This window comes from Symphalangus syndactylus, chromosome 5, assembly GCF_028878055.3.
Source record: "Symphalangus syndactylus isolate Jambi chromosome 5, NHGRI_mSymSyn1-v2.1_pri, whole genome shotgun sequence".
NCBI lineage: Eukaryota > Metazoa > Chordata > Mammalia > Primates > Hylobatidae > Symphalangus > Symphalangus syndactylus.
The window spans coordinates 57,108,732-57,123,603 of NC_072427.2; the positions used below are offsets into that span (position 1 = coordinate 57,108,732).

Here is a 14,872-nt window from a genome sequence, read left to right on the forward strand (position 1 = left end):
GACTGTGTCTGTCAGGGGTAGAGGAGTCTGCTCCTTATTCACATACCAAAGGCATTGAATGGGGTGACATGAACAAAAGCAGATAGAGTAAGGAACTCTGGAATTCTGCCCCACCATAAAAGCAGCAACAAAGTTGGCAAAAACTGTCAGAGTCTATATTTTGTGGCACTCTGGAAATTAAGCAATGGCTTATTAAGCAACCTAGGGCATTCTTATTTAAACAAAATGGCTGGATCTTGATAAGAAAAGTGAGCTTTGTGACATTTTAACTTAGCCCTGTCCTATCCTCTGCTCTCCAGTTTAGTAGTCACCTTGAAAACAACAACCTGCATTCCTAGTACCAGTAGGAGCAGAAATAATCTCATATGCAAAGAATTATAATTACTTGTTTTGTAATTACAGGGCAGCTCCTTAAAAGTCTGGCTGAAAGGTTCGTCTTTATTTCACCTGAGTTGGAACAGGCCCAGTACTAAAGCTTCTAGTTAGAAGGGGTGGAGGAAGGGTTGTCAAAAACATTTACAGGCAAAGGGTTTAGTGCTTGCTCCCTGAGGTGACGGATGACAACTGGGCAAACAATAGACTAGCCAAAAAACTAGGGAGAAAAACTGATGTCCGTAAGAGCTTTGAAAAGCTCTAACACATTCCTGGGAATTTAGAAAGCTATGTGCATGCATAGGGTTGTGTGTATACTCAGAAAGACCTGAGAAGGCTATAAGCTCATTTCTGGCTGACCTGATCTTGAGGCTCTGTGCAAGCAGGAAGTGAAGGCTAAGGCAAAGATGTAAACTGCCTGAGTGTTGAAGATGTGCCCCTATATACACATACAGCTTCTCAGAAAAGACTAGAAGATTTTGTTGTTTTTGTTCCACACATTTAAGGAGATCTTTAAGTATTAACTGACCACTAAGCTAATAAAATACAAACTTTAGTGGCCACACAACATAAAGAATATAGACTTTACAAAATTATGTCAGAAAAATCACTAAACAAACAACAACTACGCTAAGAAGCAATAACAACAAGCCTGAGAGGGGAGAGAATCTGATTTCTAGAATTGCCACATTATAATACTCAACATGTCCACTTTTAAATAAAAATGATAAAACATGCAAAGAAATAAGAAACTATGGTCCACACACAGGAAAAATGACAATCTTAGAAACCATCCCTTAGGAATGCTGGATATTAGATGTTTTAACAAAGAGTTTAACTCAACTATTTTAGCTATTTTAAATAGATTTAAAGACCTAAAGGAAATCATCTCTAAAGAACTAAACGAAAATATGAGAAGGATTTTTCACCAAATAAGAGACTATCAATAAAGAGGTGGAAATTATATCAAGTAGTAGATGAGGTCTCAAAAAAAAAGAGGTAGAAATTATGTATTTTAAAAAAAAAAAAAATAGGTCAGGCACAGTGACTCATTCCTGTAATCCCAGAGCTTTGGGAGACCAAGGAGGGAGGATTGCTTGAAGCCAGGAGTTCAAGACCAGCCTGGGCAACATAGCAAGACACCATCTACATAAAATCATTTTTAAAACTGGACAGGCATGGTGGTGCATATCATGGCAACTGGCAGAGCATGGTGGTGCCGGTAGTCCTAGCTACTTGGGAGGCTGAGGTGGGAGGATTGCTTGAGCCCAGTAATTCAAGGCTGCAGTGAGCTGTGATCTTGCCACTGCATTCCAGCCTGGACAATAGAGCAAGACAGTGTCAAAAAAAAAAAAAAAAAGAAAGGAAGGAAGGAAGGAAGGAAGGAAGGGAAGGAAATTCTGACATTGTAAAGTACAATAACTGAAATGAAAAATTCACTCTCGAGACCCAATAGCACATTTGAGCAGGCAGATTAAAGAATCAGCAAACTGGAAGATAAATCGTTTAAAATTACCCAGTCTAAGGAACAGGGGGAAGAAATGAAGAGAAATTGAACAGTCTGAAACCTGTAGAACACCATCCAGCAGAACAACATAGGCATTACGAGAGTTATAGAAGGAGAGAAGGGAAAGTGGCAGAAACAATATTTAAAGAAATAATGGCCAAAATTTTACAAATTTAATGAAAGATATAAATCTACATATCCAAGAAGCTCAATGAACTCCAAGTAGGATAAACTCAAGGAGATCCATACTAATTAACATTATAGTCAAACTGTTAAAAGCCAAAGGAAAAGAATCTTGAAAGCAGCAAGAGAGAAGCAACTCATCACATGCAAAGGATGCTCAATTAGATAAAAAGGCTGACCTCTCATCAGAAGCCAGGAAGACCAGAAGACCTTGGGATGACATAGTCAATGTGCTGAAAGAAAAACAGTGTCCACTAAAAATTATATATGCAGCAAAACTATCCTTTAAAAATGAAGGATAAATTAAGATATTCCCAGATAACCAAGAACTGAGAGAATTCATTACTGGCAAACCTACTACAAGGGATACTAAAGATAGTTTTTCAGGCAGAAATGAAAAGACATAAGACAATCACCTAAAATCCACATGAAGAAATAAAGAGGACCAGTAAATGTAACTACATAGGTAAATATAAAAGGCATTATAAATGTATTTTTTGTTTGTAACTACTTTTTATTTTCTACATGATTTACAAGACAACCACATAAAGCAATCATTACAAATCTATGTTGATGGGTACACAATGTACAAAGTTGTAATTTGTGGTAATAACAGAATAACATGGGGGGAGGATGGAACTTTATAAGAGTAAAGTTTGTGTATATTATTGAAAATAATTGGTGTTAGGCCAGATGCAAGGGCTCACACCTCTAATCCCAGCACTTTGGGAGGCGAAGGCAGGTGGATCACCTGAGGTCGAGAGTTTGAGGCCAGCCTGGCCAGCATAGTGAAACCCCATCTCTACTGAAAATACAAAAATTAGCCTGTGAGGTGGCACATGCATGTAATCCCAGCTACTCAGGAGGCTGAGGCACGAGAATCACTTGAACCTAGGAGGCAGAGGTTGCAGTGAGCCAAGATCTTGCCACTGCTCTTCAGCCTGGGCAACAGAGTGACACTCCATCTCAAAAAAACAAAAAGTAGTTGGCATTAAATTAAAGTAGACTGTTATAAATTAAGATATTAGTGATAATTCCCAGGGCAAGCACTAAGAAAATAACTCAAAAATATATGATAAAAGAAAGAACAAGAGCCAGGTGTGGTAGTGCATGCCTGTAGTCCCAGCCACTCAAGAGGTTAAGGAAGGAAGATCACTTCAGCCCAGGAGTTCAAGGCCAGCCTAGGAAACACAGCAGGGCCCCATATCTCAAAAAAGAAAAGAAATATTAAGTGAATTAAAATGATACATTAGAAAAGACCTACTTAACACAGAAGAAAGCAGTAATGATGGAGTTGAGGGACAAAAAAAAAACATAACATATAGAAAATAAATAGCAGTATGGCAGAGGTAAGTTCTTCCTTACCAGTAATTATATTAAATGTAAATAGATAAAGCTCTCTAAGACAGAGGCTAGCACAATGAATATTTAAAATATGGTGTAATTACATGATGGCTACAGAGACTCACTTCAGATTCAAAGATTTTTAAAGTTTTAAAGTAAAAGGATGGAAAAAGATATTTCATGCAAACAGTAATCAAAAAATAGTTGGAGTGGCTACACCTATCAGGTAAAATAGACTCTAAGACAAATATTGTTACTAGAGACAAAGAAGGACATGATAGACATGATATAATGATTAAAAGGTAACTATATCAAAAAGATATAACAATTATAAACATATATGCACCCAATAGCAAAGCCTCATAAGATATGAAGCAAAAACTGACCGAATTGAAGGGAGAAGCAGATAGTTCTCAAACAATAGTTGTAGGCTCTAATATTCCACTTTCACTAATACTAGAACTAGACAGAAGTTCATTAAGAAAATAGAAGCCTTGGCCAATACTATATGCCAACTCAAGGTAACAGACATCAACAGAACACTCAACAACAGCAAAATATATATTCATTTTATAAGCATATGGAACATTTTCCAAGATACATCATCTGTTAGGCCATAAAACAAGTCTCAATAAGTTTTAAAAAGATTAAGGTTAAACAAAGTGTACTCTCAGGCCACAACAAAATAAAATGATAAATTAATAACAAATGAAAATTTGGAAAATTTACAAATATGTGACAAATAAACAACACACTCTTAAATAATCAATAGATCAAAGAAGAAATCACAAGAGAAATTAGAAAATACTTCAAGGTGAACAAAATGAAAATACAACATACCAAAACTTATGGGATACAGTAAAAGCAGTATTCAGAAGGACATTTATAACTGTAAAGACCCACATGTAAAAAGAAGAAAGATCTCAAAAACAATAAGAACTGAAGTAATGACCAGAATGCTACCAAGGTCCGAGACTGACTACTGGGCTGCATGCATATAGGTCAGATCTCAATAGCACTGCAAAGACTTTGAAAACTGAACTGGCATTGGAATCACAGTCCACAGAAAGCATGTTGGAACTTGCAGCCTGAAACTAACCAGGTTGATCACCTGCTAAAACAAAACAAATCAACATTCTCCATGAAAATTAAACAAGATTCAGAGTCATGTGGTATAATATTCAAAATGTCAGGCTACTACAATCCAAAATCATTTGGAGTAGGAAGAATCTAGAAAATCTCAACTTATCTGGGAACAAAAGACAATCAGTACATGTCAATGTCAAGATAACACAGATGTTGAAATTATCTGACAAAGGCTTTAAAGCAGCTATTATGAAAATGCTTTAACAAAATTGCAAAGGCTCTGGAAACTAATAGAAAACTAGAAAGTCTCAGAGAAAGAATAGAAGATATTAAGAAAACCCAAAGAAATTTTTACCAAAAAATACAGTAGGTGAAATGAAAAATTCATTGGATAGGCTCAATAGCAAAACAGGGATTACAGAGGAGAGAGTAAACTTGAAGATATTTCAAGAGAAAATTACTCAATTTGAACAAGAGAGTAAATGGGCTAAAGAAAAAGCCCAAAGCCTCAGAGAAGTGTGGGGCAATAACAAAAGGTATAACATTTGTATTATAAGAGTCCCAGAAGAAGAGAAAGAGCATGATGCAGAAAAGCTACTTGAAGAAATCACTGAAAACCTCCCAAGTTTGATGAAAGACATAAACCCACAGATTAAATAAAGGTAGAGAATGCTAAACAGGACTAACTCAAATGAATCCATATCAAATGAAGGGCCACAAACTAAAGACAGAGGGAAAAAAATTGACAGCAAAGAAAAAAATTGACCAGAGAAAAATGACACATTACTTACTGGAGAACAGTGATCTGAATGATGGCAGATTTCTCATCAGAAACCTTGGAGGTCAGAAGGAAGTAGCACTATGTTCTTAATTTTAAATTTTATTTATTTTTTGAGCCGAGGTCTCCTATGTTGCCCAGACTGAACTCAAATACCTGGGCTCAAGCAACCCTCCCACCACAACCTCCCGAGTAGCTGGGATTACAGGCACAGGTCACCATGGCCTGCATTATGTTTTTAAAGTGCTGAAAGAAAAGAATAATCAACCCAGAATTACATACTCAACAAAAATATTCTTCAAAAATGAAAGTGAAAAAAAAAAATCAGACAAAGAATTCATTGCTAGCAGACCAATCTAAAAGAATAACTACAGGAAATTCTTCAGACAGAAGGAAATGATACCAGAATTGAACTTGGAACATCAAAAATGAAAGAAGAGCATCAGAAATAATAAATATGATGATAAACATAAAGATGAATCTTCTCTTTCTGAGTTCTTTAAAGTATATTTGACAGTCAAAAGCAAAAATTGCCATACTATCTGATGGCATTTTCAATATATCTGGATACAATATATAACAACTGCAGCACAAAGGGCTATGGGAAAGGGACCTGTATGGTAGTAATGTTCCTACATTCAAATTGAAGTGGTGAAATACTGATACTAAGTATACTGTGAAATGTTGCTATCTATTTGTAATCCCTAAAACAACCACTGTACAATCTATAGTAAATGCTGTAGTCACTTCCCACCTCATTTCCTGAGGCCATCATCACCATGATACCAAAACCAGACAAAGACAATTGAAAAAAGAAAACTACAGACCAGTATTTCTCATGAATGTAGACATAAAAATTCACAACAAAATACTAGCAAATTGAGTCTATCCACGATCAGGTAATTTATCCCCAGAATAAAAGGCTAGGTCAATATTTGAAAACAATCAATGTAATCCACCATATTAATGATTTAAAGAAAAAAAACCCTATATGTTTCTAGCAATTGGTGCAGAAAAAGCATTTGATGAAATTCAACATTCATGATGATAAAAATACGTTTTCTAAAAGCCTCTCAGCAAACTAGGAACAGAAGAGAACCTCCTTAATCTGACAAATGGCATTTACATAAAATCTATAGCTAACATGGTGAAAGACAGAATGCTTTCTCCCTAAAACTGGGAACAAGAAGGATGGCCACTCTCACTACTTCAACAATGTACTGGAAGTCTTAGGCAATGCAATAAGGCAAGGAAAAAAAGTCTTATGTCTTGGAAAGAAATACATAAATACATAAAACCATTCCTATTTATAGATGATTATCTATGTAGAAAATCACATAAAATCTTTAAAAAACAAAATGAAACAAATGAAAAGTCCTAGAATTAATAAGTGAATTTAACAAGGCTACAGAGTACAAAGTCAACAAAAATTAATCTTATTTCTATATACCATCAGCGTGTAATTGAACATTGGAATTTTTAAAATAATACCATTCTCACAGAGCTCCAACAAAAATGAAATACTTAGGTATAAATCTCGTAAAATATGTATGGGATCTATATGCAGAAAACTACAAAGTGCTGATGAAAGAAATCAAAGATCACTTAAATAAATGGGAAGATATACCATATTCATGTATTGGAAGACTCAGTGTGGCACAGATGTCAATTCTCCCCAAATTTATCTATAGATTTAACACAATACCAATCAAAATCCAAGCAGGATATTTTGTAGATATAGGTCAACTGTTGTTGTTGTTGCTGTTGTTATAGACGAGGTCTCCCTATGTTTCCCAGGCTGGTCTCAAACTCCTGAGCTCAAGCAATCCTCCTACCTCAGTCTCCCGAAACACTGGGATTATAGGCATGAGCCACTGTGCCCACCTATGTCAACTTATTTTGAAAATTAAATGGAAAGGCCAAGGAACTAGACTATGTAAAACAATTTTGAAAAAGAAGAATCACATTAGAGGAATCACACTATCCAGTTTTAAGGCTTACTGTGAAGCTATAGTAATGAAGACACTGTGGTCTTGGTGAAGGGTCCAACACACACATAAATGGAACAGAATAAAGAGTCCAGAAGTAGATCTACCCAAATAGAGACAATTGATTTCTTTCCCCAAAGCTGCAAAACTAATTCAACGACGAGTGGATCATCTTTTCAACTAACAATGTTAGGACAGTTGGACAGTCTTATGCAAAAAATGATCTCAACACATACAAAGATTAACTAAAAATGGATCATAGATCTAAACATAAAACGAAACTATAAAATGTTTGGAAGAAAACATAAGAGAAAATCTTCAAAACTTGGGAATAGACAAAGGATTCTTCAATGCAACACCAAAAGCATAATCATGTCAATCATATATCTGACAAAAGACTTTTATGCAAAATATCTAAAGAACTCTAAAACCCATAAAAACCCATAATATGGAAAAAATTGACCAATAAAAAAATGAGCTAAGGATTAGACTAGACACACTAGAGAGGACATAAAGTTGTTAAATATGTACATAAAAAGATGCTCAACATCATTAGCTATCAGTGAAATGAAAATTAAAACTGAATGAGATATATCTACACACCGAATACAAGAGCTAAAAATAAAAAAAATTAAAAATAACAATAGCCAAGAAGGATGCTGAGCAACTGGAATTTGCATACACTGCTGGTAGGAATAAAAAATTGTACAGCCATTCTGAAAAATGGTTGGGCAGTTGCTTATAAAGTTAAACATACATTTACCCTATGAATCAGCAATCTCAGGTATTTAACTCCTAGGTATTTATCCTACAGAAATGAAAACATGTTCACATAAAACCTGTACATGAATGTTTATAGCAGCTCTTTTCATACTTGCCAAAGAATGGAAACAACCCAAATGTCCTTCAACAGGTACTGTGGCACATCCATATTAGAAATATATCTTTGCCAGGCTTGGTGGCTCATGCCTGTAATCCCAGCACTTTGGGAGGCTGAGGCATGTTGATCACCTGAGGTCAGGAGTTCGAGGCCAGCCTGGCCAACATGGTGAAACCCCGTCTCTACTAAAAATACAAAAATTAGCCAGGCATGGTGGTGGGCGCCTGTAGTCTCAGCTACTTGGGAGGCTAAGGCAGGAGAATCGCTTGAACCTGGGAGACAGAGGTTGCAGTGAGCAGAAATTGCGCCACTGTACTCTAGTCTGGGCAACAGAGCGAGACTCCACCTCAAAAAAAAAAAAAAGAAAAGAGAAGAAATAAATCTTTAAGAGAGTATCAACTTTAATCAAAGGTAAAGCCAAGTGAATTACTTGGATCTGGAATGCTTTTGTATTCTGTGATGTGCTGAAAAATATTTTTCACTCTGTGCTGAAAGGAAAGCTGGATTAAGACTTAGAAAGCTACACAAATAACTTCTTTGCTGATTAATCATATCTCACTATGAGCTCTATCATGAATGATGGATTCTCTTGTGTTTTTCTGCCATTCAATGTGTAAATAGATGTGGGGCTCTTGTCAAATTGATTCCTAGATAGCCTTTCTCTGTCTGAAATGGAAACCACTCTTTGTGTGGGTGTCAAGGTTTGTGAAACATGTTTTAAATAATTATGGGAAGTCACCAACCATGGTTAACAAAGGAGATAGATCCTCATTTATTTGTCCTTTATGTTAATCATTTCAGATGTAAGTGAACTTAAACTCATTTTTATCTTTCTTCTTTCATACGTACTATAAAACTCAATGCAACTTCCCTTCATTTGGCATAGCTGTTTAAAATTTGCTGTATCCATGTTGTAGCTGTTCACAAGCTCCAAACAAGCAACTGACAATTTATCTGAACCCAGGGCACATCATTAAGCATTGTTTCTTCCACAGCTTCAATGAAGGGGGCAGCAGTAGGGATGGGAGATTTGAGACACCAAAAAAGGAGCTTGGTAACTGATTCAATGCAGAGGGGAGGGGAGAGGAGAGAAGTGAGGGGAGAGAGTTAGTATAAGGGAGACCAAAGAATCCAATGACTTTGAGGTTTGTTTCTCATATATGAGTGGCTGAGAGTGCTGTTATCTGAATTAGGTAATAAAGGGGAAAATAGGCAAAACTATAAAAGATTTGAAAGGAAAGATATTCATCTTCATTTCACCAGTGTATTTATTAGAAAAGTTTGCACAGCTGCAATATCTCTTACTGTATGTTTGTAAAGGAACTCAAGTTTGACTAGGGCAATGTGGGGGTTTTTTTTTTTTGATACAAAAGGAATCATCAGGGTAATAGATCTGAAGGGAGTAGGGAGCCTTTATTTATTTATTTATTTATTTATTTATTTATTTATTTTTATTTTTATTTTTTTTTTGAGATGGAGTCTCGCTGTGTCATCCAGGCTAGAGTGCAGTGGTGCAATCTCGGCTCATTGCAACCTCCGCCTCCAAGGTGCAAGCAATTCTCGTGCCTCAGCCTCCCAAGTAGCTGGGATTACAGGCATGTGCCACTGCGCCCAGTTAAGTTTTGTGTTTTTAGTAGAGACAGGGTTTTACCATATCGGCCAGGCTGATCTTGAACTCCTGGCCTCAGGTGATCCACCCGCCTTGGCCTCCCAAAGTGCTGAGATTACAGGTGTGAGCCACTGCACGCAGCCAGGAGCCATTATTTTTAATGAAGAACACGAAGTCTTACTCAGAAGTAACGGAAAGTTAATAGTGAAAAATTCTTCTGTTGGTCTCTGAAGTGCAAGAGGAGAGAGAACCCTTAGAACCTACAGTGCCTGTGATACAGAGACTTTAAAAAAAGGAAGCCACAACTTCTCATACATGGTGAATTTGGTCCTCCCTGGTGGCAAACTTCCAGGAAGCCAGACCCTTCCTGCTCAAATGATGTGGTTTCCTACAGTACATATAAATAGTTCTCACCCCAAGAAAAGAGTTAAGAATAGAAGCCAAGGAACCACACATACAAACACAGACACATCAGAGCACAGCTGTCAATGTGGCCAACAGAAGAGTGGCATTAGCAAAAAAAACTCTGGGAGAAGGTGGGGCAAGGTAGCCACAGAAGCAGCAGGGTGGGGTGGAGTTCAGGAGATGCAGTCAAGCACAGAGCTGACTTAGCGGTGCAAAGAGCGGCAGGCAATCTGCTCAGAAGACAAAAGAGCGGGGTGGCTGACCACCATGAAATGGATGGATAAGAGGAGAGCCAGCAGAACGAGTGAGGACATGTATAAGGATGTGCAGAGAAGGTAGGAAAGACCTTCGTAGGTGATACAGACTGCAATGCAAGCCAAGTCTCCCTATGTTTTTAAGAAAGCTGGGAGAAAATAAAAGAATAATGGAATCAGACCTAAGTGTTTGCCATCATACAGGGATGAACCAGCCAGAACAGAGTAGCCAGGACTCCCAGCTCCATCCTGGGGACAAATTCAACTTGTAGAAAGCAATCCTCAATCCTGGGCATACTTCACCTCTTAGAGTTAAATTCCTATTGAAATAAGTCATACTGTATGTAGTAAAATATAAAACAAAGTCTGTCCCAGTGGATTTTAGGCCAGGCAACATTATGGTTTCATAGGCTGTTGCCTGATCTTCTAAGAACTAAAAAAAAAAAAAAAAATTAACAGCAGGCATTTATAATCTCCCATACTCTTTTTTGTGTGTAACCTTAAGGCAATACTAATTATTAAATATAAAGAATAATTTAAAGTTATTGGTATTCTTCAGACAATTAAATCACCTACTGTCCTTTAAGCAAACTATCTGATAATCTGAACTTAATTATTAACAGTTTATTTTCTGAATCCCTTGAACCTTAATAAGGATTTTAATTTTATTTATTTTGTTAAAACCATTCACTGCTGACAGCCATAGTCAAAGCTCTAAAAACTAAGTGCTAGTAGCTTCCGTTATTACTACAGGCAGTGTGATGTACCAGCTAAGAGACAGGCACTGGAGTGAGTGCTGGAGCTAGGCTGCGTGTGCTCAAATTCCTGCTCCACTGCTTCCTACCTTTGGAGAAGTTACTTATACGCTCCATGACTTAATTTCCTCACCTGTAAAATGGAGATGATAATAATAGACCTACTTCCAAGGACTGCTCTGAAGATTAAATAAGCCTAGGATTGAACCTCAGTAAGCACCTGTTAGTGAGAACATTATGCCCTTAGAACAATGACTGAGCAGTAAGTACTATATGCATTAACTATTATTTCCATTATTTTCTGGTGGCTCCTCATGGTAATTTGAGTAGTCCTGTTAGGGGATTGTGAAGCTTGTAAATATGCTCAAACAGTTCCATATGTATTAAAATTCTGAAAAATCACATAGCAATGACATTATCTTTTGATTTTTAATATCCACTTAATCTCAGTTGAATAAATCTATCCCTTTATATTCACCAGAGTTGAAAATATGTCAATGAGGTTGGAAGAAATCAATGAAAGAGAAACTTTTATGAAAACGTCCCTGCAGACTGTTGACCTTCGACTTGCTCAGCTAGAAGAATTATCTAACAGAATGGTGAATGCTCTTGAAAATCTTGTGGGAATCGACAGGTCTGACCTGATCCAGGCACGGTCCCGGGCTTCTTCGGAATGTGAGGCAACGTATCTTCTCCGGCAAAGCAGCATCAATAGCGCTGATGGCTACAGCTTGTATCGATATCATTTTAATGGAGAAGAGTTATTGTTTGAGGATACATCTCTCTCCATGTCACCAGGGACAGGAGTCAGGAAAAAAACCTGTTCCTTCCGTATAAAGGAAGAGAAGGACGCGAAAACGCACCTAGTCCCAGAATGTCAGAACAGCCTTCACCTTTCACTGGGCACAAGCATATCAGCAACCCCAGAGGGCAGTCACCTTGCAGTAGATGACTTAAAGAACGCTGAAGAGTCAAAATTAGGTCCAGATATTGGGATTTCAAAGAAAGATGATGAAAGACAGACAGACTCTAAAAAAGAAGAAACTATTTCCCCAAGTTTAAATAAAACAGATGTGATACATGGACAGGACAAATCAGATGTTCAAAACACTCAGCTAACAGTGGAAACGACAAATATAGAAGGCACTATTTCCTATCCCCTGGAAGAAACCAAAATTACACGCTATTTCCCCGATGAAACGATCAATGCTTGTAAAACAATGAAGTCCAGAAGCTTCGTCTATTCCCGGGGAAGAAAGCTGGTCAGTGGGGTTAACCAGGATGTAGAGTACAGTTCAATCATGGACCAGCAATGGACGACGGAATGGCAATGCCAAGTTCAAAAGATCACGCGCTCTCATAGCACAGATATTCCTTACATCATGTCAGAAGCTGCAGTGCAAGCTGAGCATAAAGAGCAGTTTGCAGATATGGAAGATGAACACCATGTTGCTGAAGCAATTCCTCGAATCCCTCGCTTGTCCCTAACCATTAGTGACAGAAATGGGATGGAAAACTTACTGTCTGTGAAGCCAGATCAAACTTTGGGATTCCCATCTCTCAGGTCAAAAAGTTTACACGGACATCCTAGGAATGTGAAATCCATTCAGGGAAAGTTAGACAGATCTGGACATGCCAGTAGTGTAAGCAGCTTAGTAATTGTGTCTGGAATGACAGCAGAAGAAAAAAAGGTTAAGAAAGAGAAAGCTTCCGCAGAAACTGAATGCTAGTCTGTTTTGTTTCTTTGATTTTTTTTAACAGTCAGAACCACTAATGGGTGTCATCTTGGCCATCTAAACATTATCAATTTCTAAAAACATTTTCCTTAAAAAATTTTGGAAATTCAGACTTGATTTACAATTTAACGCATTAAAAGTAATATTTTGTTAGCATACGTTAGTAGGCTTAGTTTTTTCAGTTGTAGTAGTATCAAATGAAAGTGACGACACTATAATGAAGACAAATTGGCTAATCAGTATACAAGATTATACAATCTCTTTATTACTGAGGGCCACCAAATAGCCTAGGAAGTGCCCTTGAGCACTGAAGTCACCATTAGGTCACTTAAGAAGTAAGCAACTAGCTGGGCACAGTGGCTCATGCCTGTAATCCTAGCACTTTGGGAGGCCAAGGCAGAAAGATAGCTTGAGTCCAGGAGTTTGAGACCAGCCTGGGCAACATAGTGATACCCCATCTCTTAAAAAAAAAAAAAAAAGTAAGCTACTGTGTAAGAAAGAGAAACTAAAGAGAAAGCAAACATGAAAAAAGGGAGGGGTGGAAAGAAGAAAAAACTATGAGGCACAATAAGCGGGAAGGAGCCACAAATATGTTTTTATGGGGTCTTTGTTTTCTGTTTTAATGTTTTATTTTAAACTACACAATGGGAAAAAAAAGTACACAATTATATCAAACATCATACTCTAATAATTTAGGGTGACCTGGAGTTTTGTTAATGTGCAAAAATAAAGTATCCGATATGCATTTTCTTGTTGTCATAGAGTCCTTAATAGCAAATACAAATTAGTTGTACCTGTCTATGCAATGCTTTGTACAAAGCTGTAGCTCAAACCTAAAGGATATATGTTCACAAGCCACAGGGACTGCTCTTAGCTGAGAATACCAGGTGTTGTGCTTCACCTCAAAGTTCAAACAAATACCCATAAGAGTAATAGGACCCTCATTCGAGGCTTCCAAGAGGGGCCACTGTCTAGGAACCCTGAAGGCCACCCCACCATCACCACTCTTAACTATACAAAAAGAAACAGAGGTGGCAGAAAGGGGTCTTCTCTGGCTAGAGCAGAGGTTAGAGTTAGACCCTAGCCTCTCACCATCCCCCAAGAGAACCTCAGGGTACTCAGATCTCAGGAGGTCTCTGATGCACAGAGAGAGGGCCAGCCTCGAGTTACTGGCAGCTAATACTTCACGAAGCAAAGTGCCTCATACCCAGAAAGGACCACTGGGTAGATTAACCAGGAATTGGTGGTGGTAGGGTTGGGAGATGTGTCAGACAGAAACGGGTGATGATCACAAAAAATGAGACCACCATCCCCATTTTCATCTGAGGTGTAGACTGTAGCACTGCCAGAAACTGGCAAAGGAGTAGAGAAAGAGACAGAAAGACAGAAACACACAGAGGGAGACCCAGAAACAGATAGAGGAAGATTGTAGCCTGTTCTACAACAGAGGCTCATTGCAGTTATGCCAAAGGTAGTGATCAGAGGTGACAATACCAAAATGTGATTTTGCATCTTTTTCCTCAAAATACGACTGAGATTATAATAGTCAGATTAGGCTGGGCACGGTGGCTCACGCTTGTAATCCCAGCACTTTGGGAGGCCGAGGCGGGCGGATCACGAGGTCAGGAGATCAAGACCACGATGAAACCCTGTCTCTACTAAAAATACAAAAAATTAGCCGGGCATGGTGGCGGGCGCCTGTAGTCCCAGCTACTCAGGAGGCTGAGGCGGGAGAATGGCGTGAACCCGGGAGGCGGAGCTTGCAGTGAGCCGAGATTGCGCCACTGCACTCCAGCCTGGGCGACAGAGCGAGACTCTGTCTCAAAAAAAAAAAAAAAAAAAAAAAAAAAAAAAAAAAAAAATAATAATAATAATAATAATAGTCAGATTAGAACTCTTGAACTGGGCTGAATTTATCAAAAAAGACTGATATACCATTGCCTGGGTTGTGGGGGAGGGCTTTAATATTTCAAAA

At 37.9% G+C, this 14,872-nt stretch overlaps 1 protein-coding gene across 1 annotated transcript in view; it reads left to right on the top strand.

Moving 5' to 3' along the window:
* The window catches only part of TRPM1 (transient receptor potential cation channel subfamily M member 1), a 77,050-nt gene extending 63,408 nt beyond the window's left edge, over positions 1-13,642 (top strand). The window contains exon 26 of the mRNA XM_055278543.2: positions 11,643-13,642. Coding sequence (XP_055134518.2) covers positions 11,643-12,891 — 1,249 coding nt within the window. The 3' untranslated portion in view covers positions 12,892-13,642. The remainder of the gene's footprint in view (positions 1-11,642) is intronic.
* The last annotated feature ends 1,230 nt before the right edge of the window (positions 13,643-14,872 follow it).